This window comes from Onychomys torridus, chromosome 6 (assembly GCF_903995425.1).
Source record: "Onychomys torridus chromosome 6, mOncTor1.1, whole genome shotgun sequence".
In the NCBI taxonomy this organism is placed as follows: Eukaryota; Metazoa; Chordata; class Mammalia; order Rodentia; family Cricetidae; genus Onychomys; species Onychomys torridus.
Genome location: NC_050448.1, coordinates 70,945,396 through 70,960,099, shown reverse-complemented (window position 1 = coordinate 70,960,099; position 14,704 = coordinate 70,945,396). Strand labels below are relative to the sequence as shown.

General features: G+C 45.3%; 1 protein-coding gene across 3 annotated transcripts in view; it reads right to left on the bottom strand.

Moving 5' to 3' along the window:
* The window catches only part of Otud7b (OTU deubiquitinase 7B), a 60,393-nt gene extending 48,880 nt beyond the window's left edge, over positions 1-11,513 (bottom strand). The window contains exons 1-2 of one of the 3 annotated variants that reach the window (XM_036189934.1): positions 11,188-11,513; positions 9,567-9,700 (exon numbers count right to left, since the gene is read on the bottom strand). In XM_036189934.1, the coding sequence (XP_036045827.1) occupies positions 9,567-9,587 (21 nt within the window). In that variant the 5' untranslated portion in view covers positions 9,588-9,700; positions 11,188-11,513. Of the gene's footprint in view, positions 1-7,266; positions 7,417-9,566; positions 9,701-11,187 lie in introns of those variants that run through there. The other 2 variants (XM_036189935.1, XM_036189936.1) reach the window with 2 other exon arrangements.
* Positions 11,514-14,704: the final 3,191 nt, after the last annotated feature.

Below are 14,704 nucleotides of genomic sequence, written 5' to 3'. Positions count from 1 at the left end.
TAACAATTTCATATAGTTACCTTAATATTTAACTCTTACTTGGGGGTAGCGCAAATCACTGAGGCCCAAACAATGTTTTATTAGGACTCTATGCTGAAGAACTAATATGCTTTTGAAGTTTTAAAAACAATCATCTGTAGCTTTTGAAACATCCTGGCCTCCTCAGTTTTGTTTTGTTTTAAAGACAGGGTTTCTCTGTGTAGCCCTGGCTGTCCTGGAACTCACTCTGTAGACCAGGCTGGACTAGAACTCAAGAGAGAAAGTTCCAGGACAGCCAGAGTTACACAGAGAAACCCTGTCTGGAAAAACAACAACAAACAATTCTGGTCCCCCAGTGGGCAGGCTGAGGCAGAGCTATGAATTCTTGGACAGGTCAGTGTGAGCTACACAGTGAGAACCTATCTCAAAAAAATTTTAAAAGTTGAGAAGCCAGAGGTAGAAGGAGACATGGCTAAAAGTACATGTACACATGTATGTAAAAAATGTGTGGTGAAGGTGGGAGACATGGTTAAAAATATATGCACACATGTATATAAGAATGTGTGTATCATGTTTTCTTTAGATGCCAAAATTTCCTGGTCCTCAGTAGTATTTAGTAAGTAAACAGAGAGGTGGCTGTGTGTGTGTGTGTGTGTGTGTGTGTATGTGTGTGTGTGTGTGTGTGTGGAGGATGTTCAGACTGTGATGACAAAAGCAGAATCTGATAGCTAGAGTGGTGAGCCTGGCCACGGGAGCACACAAGGATCAAAAGGCACCAGCATCAGTTCCCAGGAGTCTCCCACTTCGATGATACCACCTATCGATTTCTACTCCAACCTCCAATGTGTGCTTTCACCCCCTGCAGGAAACTAGTCCAGAGTGGACTTTATGGACATCTCAATACACTTTTTATTGCAGAGTGCTTCCTTGGAAGCTTTCTGTTTATAGGGCCATCTCAAAATTTTAAATTAAAACAAGAGCTCGCTAACACAATGGATACCTTTACTTTTTTTATTAATTTGACCACTTACTTACTAATCATGACTAATAGTTACTAAATGCTTACTGTGGTAAGACCCACAAGGAAACCAAAAATAAAAGAGACTACTTATCTGTCTTGACAGCACTTACGGTGCTTAGACGGAAGTATACTAACGGCACAAATAAGCCAAAGCACAAGACTAGACAAATACTCATGACAAGTACATCCAAATGGTGCAGATCAGCAGTGGGACGGGCAACCACATCCTACGGGAGACAAGTAAATAGATGCTGTGAAAGACCAAACTGGAGCTTAACGGGTGGTAGGGACTCGAGCATGGCAGAGGGGAAGTAACTTAAAGTGACAGCATAAACTGTTCCCACAGCTGGACAGCTGACAACACTAAATATTGTATTGTCTGTTCAAGTAAGACTATACTTACATAAGCTTTATACAGGATACACAGACATGTTTGTGAATATGCAATATGTGGGGAAGTATAAATCTAAGATGAAATGATCAGGCCCAGTCTCTTCTTGAAAACAGGAAGGGGAGGACTTTGGCTACATTTGTAAAACATTTTTTAGAGTGCATGACAGCTACAACAAGCATGATAAAATACTAATATTCTTTACATTTGAGTCGTGGGCTCAAAATTATCTGTTAGGGCTTTTTCCCTACAATGTTCTAAATGTTTAAAACAGCTCCTCATGTCAGTCTGAAAAGGGGGCAGGCAATGATGGCACACGCCTTTAGTCCCAGCACTCAGGAGGCAGAGGCAGATGGTTCCAGGGTCACCTACATAGTGAGTCCCAGGAGAGCCAGGGCTACAAAGAGAAACCCTGTCTCAAAAAACAAAAACAAAATAAACAACAAAAATTGAAAAGGAAGGGCTAGATAGTTGGGAAACTGGGGAGATCATGGGTTGGGGAATACAGCTTAGTGGCACAGCACTTGCCTAGCATACAAAGGTGGTCCTGAGGTTGATGCCCAGCACAACAGAGGAAAACCAGAAATAAGTGCCATCAATGCAATAACACTCAGAAGCAAGATAGAAAAGGTGACCCTGAATCATAAATTTTTTTTGTTGCTACAAAACTGTACTTTTGCTACTAATATGAAAACATCTGATATACAGGAAATCTGATATGCGACCCCTGTGAAAGGGTACTTCAGCAACCCCCAAAATGGTTGCACCCCACAAGTTGAGAACCACTGTTTTAAGGGAACACATGACTGGTTTCATTCTAGGCTGAAGAGTTATAAATACTTCACCCAGTATACACAAGAAGTGTCTAGCACAGGGTGGAGGAGAGGCTGACAATACTGGTTAAGAATGAAGTTTTCATATTGCCACCCCAAATCAGATAGCGGAGGGGAGCCAGAACCACCACCTTCCCAAACAACTTCAATGCCGGGGCAGCAAAGTCATCTCCCCCAAACAAAGCCAGGGACCCTGCAGCTACAGACGGAGCCGGACAAGGACCAGCTGTGAGTAGCTCTTCTGTACCTCCTTTCTCCCTCCCCAACACTCACAAACAAAACAAAATGTACCCTTGCCCACTTGAGAAAGAATCAAGAATTGGCAGCTCTGCTGAAGTGGACAGCTTCCAAACCAAAGCCCTTCTCTGGGGAAGATGTTGACACAGCTCGGAAGACAGAAGAAAATCGCAAGTCAGTCAGGGCCTGAGGAAGGCCATCAGAAGGTGCCCATCCTTCCACACTCCCCAGAGTCGTACCTTCCCAGGGGAATCAGAAACCAAAGATGCTCTCTATCTCATCCTGTGCCTCCCCAGCAAAGCATGCCACACAAAGACTCTCATAAAACAATCTCCTTCCACAATTAAAAGCACAAAATTCCAATCCGAGTAGTGTCTGATTTCCTAGGCCTATTGGTTTGGATTGAGGTTTTTGTTTGTTTGTTTGTCATTGTTGTTTTTTGAGACAAAGTCTCATTCTGTGATCCAAACAGTCCTGATACTCACTATGTAACCCAGGCTGGGCTCAAATTTCCCAAAGTCCTTCTACCTTAGCCTACTAAGTGCTGGGATGAGCCACCATGCTGGCTGGGGATCCAGGGGGGTGATGACAAGATCTCTCTATTATAGTACAAGCTAGCCTCAAACTCACCATCCTCCGGCATCAACCCCTTAAGTGCTGGGATTACAGCAGTAGGCCACCATACTAAGCCACAGCCTCTTCTTAATAACGAAAGTTTTGCTGGCCCAACTTAAAACTAAGTTTAATGGGAAGGGAATTCAGTGGGGAAGAAAAACAGATCTGCATCCTCGGTAAAACCTTGCCCTCCTTCTACATCCAACCACTACAGCTATAATCCCAACACACTGTTCACCTCCCTCCTGGGCACCTAATTCGACTTTTGTCCTTCTCAGTGGTACTTGCAGGATTTTCTCCGTCAGGCCTTGGGAAACACCACTGCTCACTTGGCTAAAAAAGACAGTTGATGGGGTAATAATAAGCTCTTGTCTTATTTTTGTTTGTTTCTCCCAAACACTGAAACAGGACAGAGAGAGAACAGTGTGGTGACCTCACATTTATTAATCACCTGCCAAAGGCCAACCACTGAAGACTGAATTCTAGACTGGGCCATTAAAACCACTCTGTGACTGATTAAATCCTCAGGTATTCAACCTGAAAATCAATAAGAAAACATCATAATCCCTCCAATTCTCTGACTCCATAAATTCCATCAACCAATGTGCTCTAGTTAAACAGGAAATTACTAAAAGGCCTTCTGTCTTGTTCATCTCAAATACACTTTATACACCACTGAAATAACCTGTCTTGGATTTGAAATCTATCGCCATATGCTTATAATCCTTACCACCTCACCATTTCCTGAGCTACCGGATAAAGCACTCCAGTGGTAGAGCACACACCCCAGCATGCATGAAACACTGAGTTCAACTCTCAACACCACAAAATAAGCAGAAGCCAGGCACGAGGTTCACATCTGTACTCAGAAGCACCTATGAGGCTGGCAGAAGAACACCTAGCTGTAAGTTCAAGACCAGCCTGACCTACATAGTTAAATTCCAGGCCTGCATAGGTTACTGCATGAAACTCCATCTCAATAAACAATGGATGCATGGATGGATGGACATATTGACAGATGAAGCTCCACATGATCCAGCCTCGCCCACTCTTGTCTGCCAGCTGTAATTTCTTAGACACTCCATGGATCTGCTTCACTCCTTTAAGCACTTTCCCTCAAGCTAGAGTCTCCTGCAGGCTACATGCTTGGCTCGTCATTTCCTGGGCAATGCTCTCTCCTCTGGGAGTCTATCATTTGTCCTATCCTTGCATGCCCACAACAGAACTGACCCATAACGATTACTATAGCTTTGATCACACTTCATCTATATATCTACTACCTTTCCATTAGACCAGTGGTTCTCAACCTTCCCGACACTGTGACCCTTTAAGACAGTTCATGTTGTGGTGACTCCCAACCATAAAATTATTTTGTTGCTACTTCATAACTTTTTGCTTTTGCATACCTTTTATAACTTTGCTACTGTTATGAATAGTAATGTAAGTATCTGATATGGGACCCACCATGCTGAGAACCATTAAATTAGACCCTATGCTCCTTGTGGGCAGAGACTTTTCCTGACCCATTCCCATCTCTTTAGTATACAGGACAGAGTCTGTAAAATGGGAGACATCCAGTAGATACTGGCTAGGGCAGAAGAATAGAAAACAGAACCAAATCAACAGGGAAGGAGAAAGAACCAACTGGGCTGGGCTGGAAGGAAGAATGCTAACACTCAGGCTCACTGTTGTCTTTCCCATGCTGCTCCCTCTAAACCCATCCTCACACAACTACAGCTACTGCATCTGGTAACCCTGTTAGCCGCTGCCTCCACCCAGCTTTAACTCTGGCAACCAACACAGCTTTTGTCTGAATGTGTACCACTTGAAATCAAATATTTCCTTTAAAATAAGGAACTCTGAGGCCACGGAGATGGCTAAGTATTTAAGAGCACTTGCTGCTCTTTCAGAGGACCAGGGTTCAGGACCCAGCACTCATATCAGGTGGCTCATAACCACCTGTAACTACAGTTTTAGGGAATCTGGCACCCCAACCTGGCCAAGAGAGGCATGCTCATGGTACAAATACATACATGAAGGACCTCCCACACACATACAAAATTTTTTAGAAAGTAAAACTAAGGAAATCTTTGTAATGTCTTTTTGTTTTTGTTTGGTTTTGTTTTGGTTTGGTTTGGTTTGGTTTTTTTTTTTTTTTTTTTTTTTGGTTGCTAGGCAAGTGCTCTACTACTGAGCTAAATCCTCGGCCCCTTTGTTATGTCTTCATCTCAGGCAGTGTCTCATACAGCTCAGGCTTGACAAGCCCTATCTGACTCATGGCCCTTCTGTCTCCCATACCCGGTACCTGGTCCTCACGAGCTTCAACTTTCTCTTCACTATCTTATTTCTCCTCTTTTCTGTACTCTACCTTCAAAAGCTATTCTCAGGCCTCCTCACTCAGACTGCAGACAGCAAACTCTCTTCTCTTTAAAACAAGCAGCCAACTTGCATCTTACTGTCATATTACTATTCTAATTAAGAAGTCTTCATGGGTTCCCTTTTCCCTAGTTAGCCTCGCTTTTTAAGACTCCCTTTTCTCATTAACACAACCCCAAACCACCCTCATTTCACTGCCACTCAATCCAGTCAACATCTACAACGTCTTAACTGTTTCCAGGACTTGGCCCTTCGATTTCTTGGTTTTTGTAGTGGTGGTTTTGTTTTGTTGAGGCGGGGCTTCTCTGAATAGCCCAGGCTGTCCTAGAACTCAGAGATCCACCTGCTTCTGCCTCCCAGGGGCTAGGATTAAAGGCGTGCGCCACCAATGCCTGGTTTTATGTATACAGTTTGCTGCTCTAGCTGGTCTAGAGCACCCACAATCTTTGATCTTCAGCCTCTCATGTGCTAGGATTTGGGATTACAGGGTGTGCGTCACTATATCTGTCTTTCCTAATGCATTTTTTAAAAGCATCTGAAATGCTATAATTCCTCTGTGGTACCTTCCATAATTCCCAGAGTACTAGTCTCCTAAAGTCTATGGTATAAGGCCTGGGTTATGCAATTGATAATATACTTTCAATTTAAAAATTGTGCCTGGCATGTAAGTACAGGCTCAATGGACAGCCATTCCCTTCTTCTTACTTGCAACTGAACCCCAAACTCTTCAAGGACACGAAGCTGTCATTTCTCCCAGTCCTTCAAGCACTTAGCACAGAACTGAATAAAACAAGTTTAATTAATTCCTCTTACCCCAAACTAATTCTTAGAGGAAATAAAGGGATAAGACATAACTAAACAATACAGTTGAAATTAATCCCAAACTAGCTGTACATGATAAAACCCCCTGCCTTTGCTGCCTCTGGTTTCCAGCTCAGAAACAGAATCACCTGACTCAAGGTAAGGACTAATCTGTGCTCCTGACATCACAAACACATAGTTCTGCAATGACTACAGGAAGGTGGCAGCCGGCAGCAATGAGGGCAGTGAGTCTACTACACAACCGCTGCGTGCTTCTGTTTACAGGGCGACCTTTCACACACACCCCTTTTCTCAATTACTCCTATTATCAAAGAATTTTCCTTCAAGGTATCTGGAGAAGATTTTTCAGTGCCCTTTAACAATACAGAGAGCCCCCAGATACTGTAAATGAAGATTCATTCTAGCTGGAATACAGACATCAGCTAGCAATGTTCTTATGCAGGAAGGAGATAGCCTGAGAGGCCACATTTGACCTTCACAGATTTTGAAATTAGCCTACATTAAGATACTTAGTAGTCTGGTTTTAATTACCCATAAATGGACTATTAATTTTATGGATTTCTAAAGCCAAATATTTAAGCCAAAATTAATTAATTGTACTTCATCATTCCTACAGTCTTTTCCTCGCTACCAGGTAATATAGGCTTAGAGATGTAAAATCCAACATCAGTATAACTCCCAAAATAGGAAGTGTAACTTTAAAAATAATATTTTTTGTTTTTTGAGTTGTTTTGTTTTGTTTTGAGACAGGGTTTCACTGTGTAGCCCTGGCTGTCCCGGAACTCGCTCTGTAGACCAGGCTGGCCTCAAACTCACAGAGATCCGCCTGCCTCTGCCTCCCGAGTGCTGGGATTAAAGGCCTGTGCCACCACCACCAAGCAAAATAATGCATTTTTAAAATAATACATTTGTTCATAAAGTGTTGAATTCTTATGCCAGTACTCTCTATGTTAGCAGAAACAAATGCCCTTGAAGCATAATGTCACCCTTACCACAAGCTCTTGAGCAGAGCCCCACCATAGTCTTTCGATTTCTCCCCAGGCTGGTGCACATGAGACAGGGACAAGCAGAGCCCAGACAGCAAGGTATGCAGACACAAAACCTTCTACACAGAGTCTTTCATATACTGGCTCTCTCTGGGCCAGGACGGTAGAGAAGAAGCAGGAGAGTCACAATGTACTGGCTCCTGCCTGACTCCTTGTCCCTGAGTTCCTGGACCAAAGGGCTCAATATTTCGCATTAAATCCATCCTTTGTTCATGGACCTACAATGACTCTATTGACCCTTCTATCCACATCCAACAGTCCGGCCTCTGAGTCCCTTCCACCCTCTTCCTCCCCGTGACTTGACCAACCCACATTCTCCCCAGTCACCCTCACACATAGTTTAGTCATTCATACATACCATCATTGCACACTGCACATTCTATACTTTATTTGGAAAATGCTTTCGTTAGGTGTTTGACACTAGGTTTCATGTACCCCAGGCTGGGTATGAATTCCCTACATTGCCAAGGAAGGCTGCCCATAAACCTGTGATCCTCTTGCCTCTGCCTCCCAGGTACAGGGATTACATATATGCATCAGCACACCCAATCTGTGCAGTGCTGGGAACAGAATCTAGGGATCTCTGCATGCTAAGCAAGCATCCCCAGTCCCTCAAGAAATCTTTTTCTTTTATTCCTAACACAGAAAACATTTTTCATTGACTTCAATGTAATGACACGGGCAAGGTCACGTCATAAAGAAAAGAACCAAAGTCCATCTAATCTCATAGTCCATGGTTTTATATGGCTAATCCATAACCTCCCAAGTCCATTTCAAAGCACACTGATTCAGAGAGTTCCCTTTGCTTACTCGTATTAATTCCGTGCTACTTCAAGTTCTCCCCAGCCCATACACATGCCAGCATAATACATTAAACTCGGCTCTGCTTAGACAGTTTCCCACATTTAAAGGGTTTAAGCACTAAAGCCTCCTCCCATTTATATGTCATCATCCTCCCTGTCCCATGTGCCACCTCCCTAGCCCTCCTCCCCCACTCAGAGGGAAGACACCTGTTTCACATCTTTCTAGCTCCCCAAGGCTGCCACTGGAGCCTGGAGGCTGCTTCAGCCAGAGGAGGGCTCGAGCATCATTCAGCAAGGAGTTTGCAAGTCCTCTCTTCTATTATCTTAAAAAGCCAATTGCATTCGGGAGTTCATGATGAAACTGCCCTGTACAGAATTTGAATTGTCTGAATCTATCAGGCGCTACTAAGATTCCAGTCACCATTCCACACAGGAAACAGATCACTGAGATCCCATTTCCAAGGACTGACTTTTCCCTTTGGGTGAGATAAGTGTTTGTGGAGAGAGGGACACTTCCCCGGACACACACACACACACACACACACACACACTCCCCACACCCCACAGTCTCAGCCAGCACTATTAGAATACTTGAGGCATTTGGGAGCTCAGAAACTTTAACAAGCAATACAATGCTCTCATAACAATGTGAGCATTTATTTGTGATACTAAATTGTTCCATCATAGCTCACTTGGCTGCTTACAATGTACCTCAAATTTCTACTAAAAGCTTTCTAAGAACTGAGAAGAGTGGCGGGGAGCTACTGGGCTGCTTGCTCTACACCCATTTCTGGGTTGATACACTCTTCCATCCCCACCCTGTCGAGTAATATATACAGTTCAACAAGAGGAAGTTAGATGTAAACAGAAATTAGCCGTATGTCGGGACAACTATTGGCACCAGCCAACCCACACAGATTAAAACAACTATTACAGTCAAGACTCCAAGAGGATACATGTGGTTTAATCCAGTTTTGGACTCCAACTGAAATATTTTTCCACTAGTGGGTAGGAGAGGGGAGAGGAAAAGAGAGAGAGAGCAATTATTGCTTCAAGAACATTTCCAAGTCAGCGGCATAACTCCACCACAGTGCATCTAACATGAGCGTCCAGCTGGTCATCCTGCCTTATACAGCACACCAGCCTTTTTTCTTTGGCAAAGTTTTACTGTTTTTCCCCCACAGAAGTCATCCTTGGTACTAAATGAAAGGAATAAGACAAATCAGACCACCAAAAATAAATACCACAGTAGTAGTCTGGAAACAACTTTCCCTCTTTACTGCCTGCTTGAATGTGTAATGTCCCAAGCACACATCTATTCAATCCTAAATTATTCACGTTAATGGATAATGATTGGCAGAAAGGTGCTGATAATCCTAAATGAGAGGGATAATAGAAAAAAATCTATTTTGGTTTTGGAACATATGTTTTCAGCATATTTACCTTCTCAATTATTCGTAGCATGAGCTAAGATTTGTGTTCATGTTCAATCTCTTGCACAGAAACGGGCCTGTGTTAGGAAGGCGCTCTGAAGATGCCAGTTGACTAGCGAAGTTAGAACAGACTGCCATTCAGCTCTGGACGAGAGGAACAGCCAATTTCTTTTATCGTACAGTTCTGTTCAGCCTTCAAAATATCAACAGACTAGCACAGCAGGTTAGTAAACTCAAAAGACCTGCTTGAAAACAATGAGGGCAAAGAACATAATTAATTCCTCATTGTTTACCTAGAATGTGTTCATTTGTAAGTTATGTACGACCAACGTTTAACTATAAGTCTGATTCCCCCTGGCAGACTTCTCCATCCCTTCAGGAACAGAATCTCATTGTCTAAGAAACACATTTTTGAAGTGTCTTTTTAGTTATACAATAGAGAAAAAGTTAGAGATCAGCGATTCTTTTAGATTCATCTTAGCACCACTACTAGTTCTGACCCTGCTTTCCACCTCTGAAACAGGTTTTGAGAGACAAGAGGTCAGCCTCCTGAAAGACTCCTAAATATATAGTGGGAAAAGCCAAAGACCGACAAATTACCTAAACAAAACATCGCCTGTAGTACTCGCAAAAAGATAAGAAAAGCAAAAGTCAAAGTCGTTAGCTCTTGGCTTTGCAGACATGAAAATTCCCTAAGAATTCTCTAAGAAGTTTTTTGATTTCTTCTTCGGGGGGAGGTAATCTTAGTTCAAATTTCACCAGTCCGATTCTTTCAACTTCCCCATTTTTACATGCGCTTTGTGCTCAGAAAAGACACCTAGGTTAGATAGACACTCTATCTCCAGAGAGGAAAGACAGACTCTGAGGGCTGGTCCTTGTGAGCCGACAGGCTAAAAATACGCCGGCCCAGTAAACAAATCCCATTCCATCTCGACAGGAGCCACACCGTTAACCTAGTAATTATGAGAAGAGTGAGATCACGCAGCCCCCGGCTTACTCATCATCAGTTTCTAAAGTTTCCATCGGCTCAGAGCAACTTTTCTTTTTTTCTAAAGTCCATAGCCTGCCCTAGAATTTCTACACCTACACTCACACACAGCCTCTGCGCCTCCCTCTCTCTCTCTGTCTCTGTCTCTGTCTCTCTCTGTCTCTCTCTCTCTCCCCCCCCCCCCCCATTACTGGACGCACCTCGGTTGGGCTATCGATAAGGAGAACAAACTTGTCTTTTCATTATACTTAAAAGTAACTTTAGAAGAACTTTCTCCTCCTGGGGTGAGGGGGCGGCGGCTGCATCCTGACCACCCTAAAGCTCCGCCGTCCCTCCCCCGAAGTCTGGCTGACAAGAGGGGGCCATCCACACTGCCCAGCACAGCTCGGGAGAGGACAGGACCGGCCGGGCAGGGCTGGGAGCGCAGGACGCAGGTGAAAGGCTGGCGCGAAGGGGAAGGAGGGGACCAAAGCGAGGAGCGGCGAGGCGAGGCGAGGAGCGGGCGCTCAAGGGAGATGGCTTCGGGTGAAGTCTGGTCAGAAAGAGGGAGCAGTGGAGCTCGGAGGCGCAGAGTTTGGGGCGCTGGAGAGGCGGGAGGGGCGGGGGGAGACGGGGAGGGTGTCAGGGCTGGGGGCTCCGTTACCCTCGCGACTCTCGGGGCAAGGCTCTAGGCCGGGGCGGAGCGCGGGGCCCGGCCGCCTCTCCTCATTCCTCGGCAGTGACCCCGGGGTCCGAGCGGCCCCTCCCCCGACGACGATGGAGGCGGAGGCCGACACTGCGACCGCGACTGTTGCTCCCCACAGGAACTGGAGCTGGAGCCAAGCCGGGACTGACCGAAGCTGGCCTCTCCCCAGCGGCTTCCCGCCGGCTCCACACCGGGTCGCCACTCCGACTCCAGCGGCTGGTTCAGGATCGCTGGCTTTCGGCCGTCCGGCCGGAAACAAGCGCCCGTTTCCGGCCGGAGCGGGTTGGCGGTGACACCCTAGCCGCCCCCGGCCTCCTCCCGCCCGGCGCGGCCGGCCCCGCCCCGTCCCGCCCCGCCCCGCCCCGCCCCGCAGCGGCCCCGCCCTCAGGGCCGCTCCGGGGCTGCGGCCAGTTTGGCGCTTGCCCGGCGCGTGACCCCGCGCGTTCTTGGCTCGCGTCTCCGCGCCCCCGGGCTGGGAGCTCGGCGTGGGCTCTTAAGACTGCGGGGTCGCGTCCGTTGGCGCCAGCCCTTTGGGGAGAAATGGAAACGGGCAGAGTAGGTCTCGAAAGGTGAGAAGGATGAAAATATTTGAGAAGAGGGCTGAAATTCTAGTTACTCCGCTCAGTCCTTCTGGCCCGACCGGAGGAAAATGAACGCCGCTTCTTACAAGCCAGCCCCGCCCAGTTATGCATTCCCCTAGTTCCTTCACTCTTGACGAGAACATACCTTTTCTGTTCAGTCCTCACTTGCGTAACAATGACTCCCTAAAGACACCTTCGCCACAGACTTAGCACAGTCAGTACAAGTTATATAGTACTTTTGATTGTTAGTGTGTTTTTACAACGTTACAGCATGATTCCTCGCCAGAATTTATTGAAGCCCCACGAGGTACAGCGCTTCCTTAATACTGGAAATAGAAAAGTCGAAAGACATACATTCCCAAGCATCAACGGTCTTACAATTTAGTGCTAATAAAATGCATTCAAATACTTTATGTAAGGCAAAACAAACATCTGTGCCGGGTAGGTTACAATGAGCTGTGTCTAGGAGAGCATAAACAAGCCACCTCAACCTTCCATGCCTGTGAAAGAATATGGACTGCTTCCAGAAGAAGCACTTCAGTGCAAACAGAAAATAGAGCCAGCCTCTGCTATACTGTAACCAAAAGAATCCTAAATTTTAGTTCATACGCCTAACATTGTGGTGCCCATCTTCAAAGCAGAGTTTGTTGTCAAAATTACGTTCATTGAGCTTACGTAAAAAACAAACAATACAGTCAGCTTTTCATTTTCCTCACCGCTCTCTGGGGGGTTTTCAGGGGAGGGAGGGATGGAGCCTAGAATCATGCAGACTAAGAAACTGACACCTGAAACAGGAAGCCTGCTGGACAGCTGTATCTCTTGAAGGATACCCTTAAGTTTGGTAGTTTAGAGTTGAAGGTTTAGGACAGGACCTAGGGCCATGTGTGCATACCTCAGCCAAGCAGAGCAACATGGAACCTACCAGAATTTACAATGCAACTTAACAAGCAGAGGTAGCTGGCCAGAGCTTAAAAGATCCAAGGATTGCAGATTGTGGCCACTGATTAGTGACAAATTTGAAGAGAAGAATAGGATGAGACTTGGTCACTTCTGTTGATTCTAACTGAATTCCATAGATCATACTAGACCGTGATAGCTAGCTCTGCGGTGGGAAGGTGGATCTATGCAAAGCTGAGAGCTGTTTCCACCAAGGCCTCCAGGACCAACTGGCCCTCATCCCTTAACTAGGTCTGTTCTGCTTGACACGCTCACCAACTCTTCAGGACCAGGTATGGAGCTCAGAGGCTCTCTCCACCTTGAGTACAAGGCAGACGTTTTTTCTTTCGGCAATGACCCCAAAAAGTGGTCCAGATTCAAAGGCTGTGCCAAGCGGCTGCTCAAAGCCATGTAAGTGACCACACATCGTAGGCCTGCCTGGAAATTTGGGATCGGGAAGTGATGGGTTGCAGTTGCTTGGTGGCTGTTTCTTACCATGGCCATCCATCAGTCATTGTTGTCTGTGCAGTTGCTCAATGGGTTACTTGTCTTTGGCCAGCTCTGTCTGTGTGGGTAGCAGTGTGGTCAGCTGGGCTGGAAGCCAGGCCACCTGGGTTCTGGTCCCAGCTCAGCCAGCCCCTGATCCATTAAGTGACTCCCTTCGTGTTCCTATGCTGTCAGCTTCTTTGCCTATAAACGTGGAGCCTCTGCTCTGCGGTGTGCAGCCTTTCTGGCTATCACTGTGTCCGATGCTCAGAAGCCGCCGCCGCCATCTGATAGTGAACAGTCACAGCAGTCTGAGGACAGCTGAGTCTTTTCTTCTTTTCCTCCTAGGTAGACTAGTAAGGAATGGATGGAAAACCCCACCAGTGTCCACAAGGGCACGCCTTCATCTGCTACTCAGTTCAGTGAGTTTCCACCCTAACGACTGTTTCTGTTTGGTTTCCTCGTCTTAGTGATTCCAATCTTCTAGAAGCTCCCTGCGCTTTACCTTGTATTTCAGCTCCTCAAAGGAGACCCAGCACCTGGCTGAGGTATGATGCTGGGGAAATATTCAGAGAAAGCTGTTTGCAGCTAACCAGGAAGAAAAAGGAGAAATTATTTGCATTTATATGTTTTTGTGGTAGAAAAGAAAACCAAACCGAAATAACTTCCTCTCTACCACCATGACTATAATTTAGACCAGTGGTTCTAGGGCGCTTTTAAAACTATGTACTGTACGTGCTTAGGAATGTCAGGCTAACTCAGAATTCTTGGGGCTGAAGACAACAACTCTATATTTGAAAAAAAAAATATCCAGGGCTTTTTCCTAAGTTAAATCCATTTCTGCCCTCTGACCCAGAAGTTCTACTCCTGGGTATTTACCTACTAGAAACGAAAATATGTGTCTACAAAAAGCTTATGTATGAATGTTCATAACAACTTTTTTTTTTTTGGTTTTTTGAGACAAGGTTTCTCTGTGTAACAGTCCTGGCTGTTATACACACACACACACACACACACACACACACACACACATACACACACACACACACACACAATTTGTTGAGGAAAAAAGTCATCTATATGACTTTTTTATAATTTTTATAAACTAAAATTCCAGGACAGGCAGAAATACACAATAGTAAGTATCAGCCAAGGCCACCTATTAAAAGAGAAGAAATTTAAATACAGAGAGACACAAAAGGGTTTTCTAAAGGGTGGGATATTCTGTTCGTACTAATAGTAGCTGTTATACATGGGTGTCACAATGGAGGTTTTCTCCTTAATTTTGTTATTATTTCACATATGTGGGTATATTACCTGCATGTACATCTGTGCACCGTGTGTCTGTTTTTCCATGGGGGCTAGAAGAGGGCATTATATCCCCTAGAAGTGGAATTACAAATGGTTGTGAGCTCCTATAGATGCTGGAAATCGAACCCGGGTCCTCTGGAAGAGCAGCCAGTGCTCTTCAC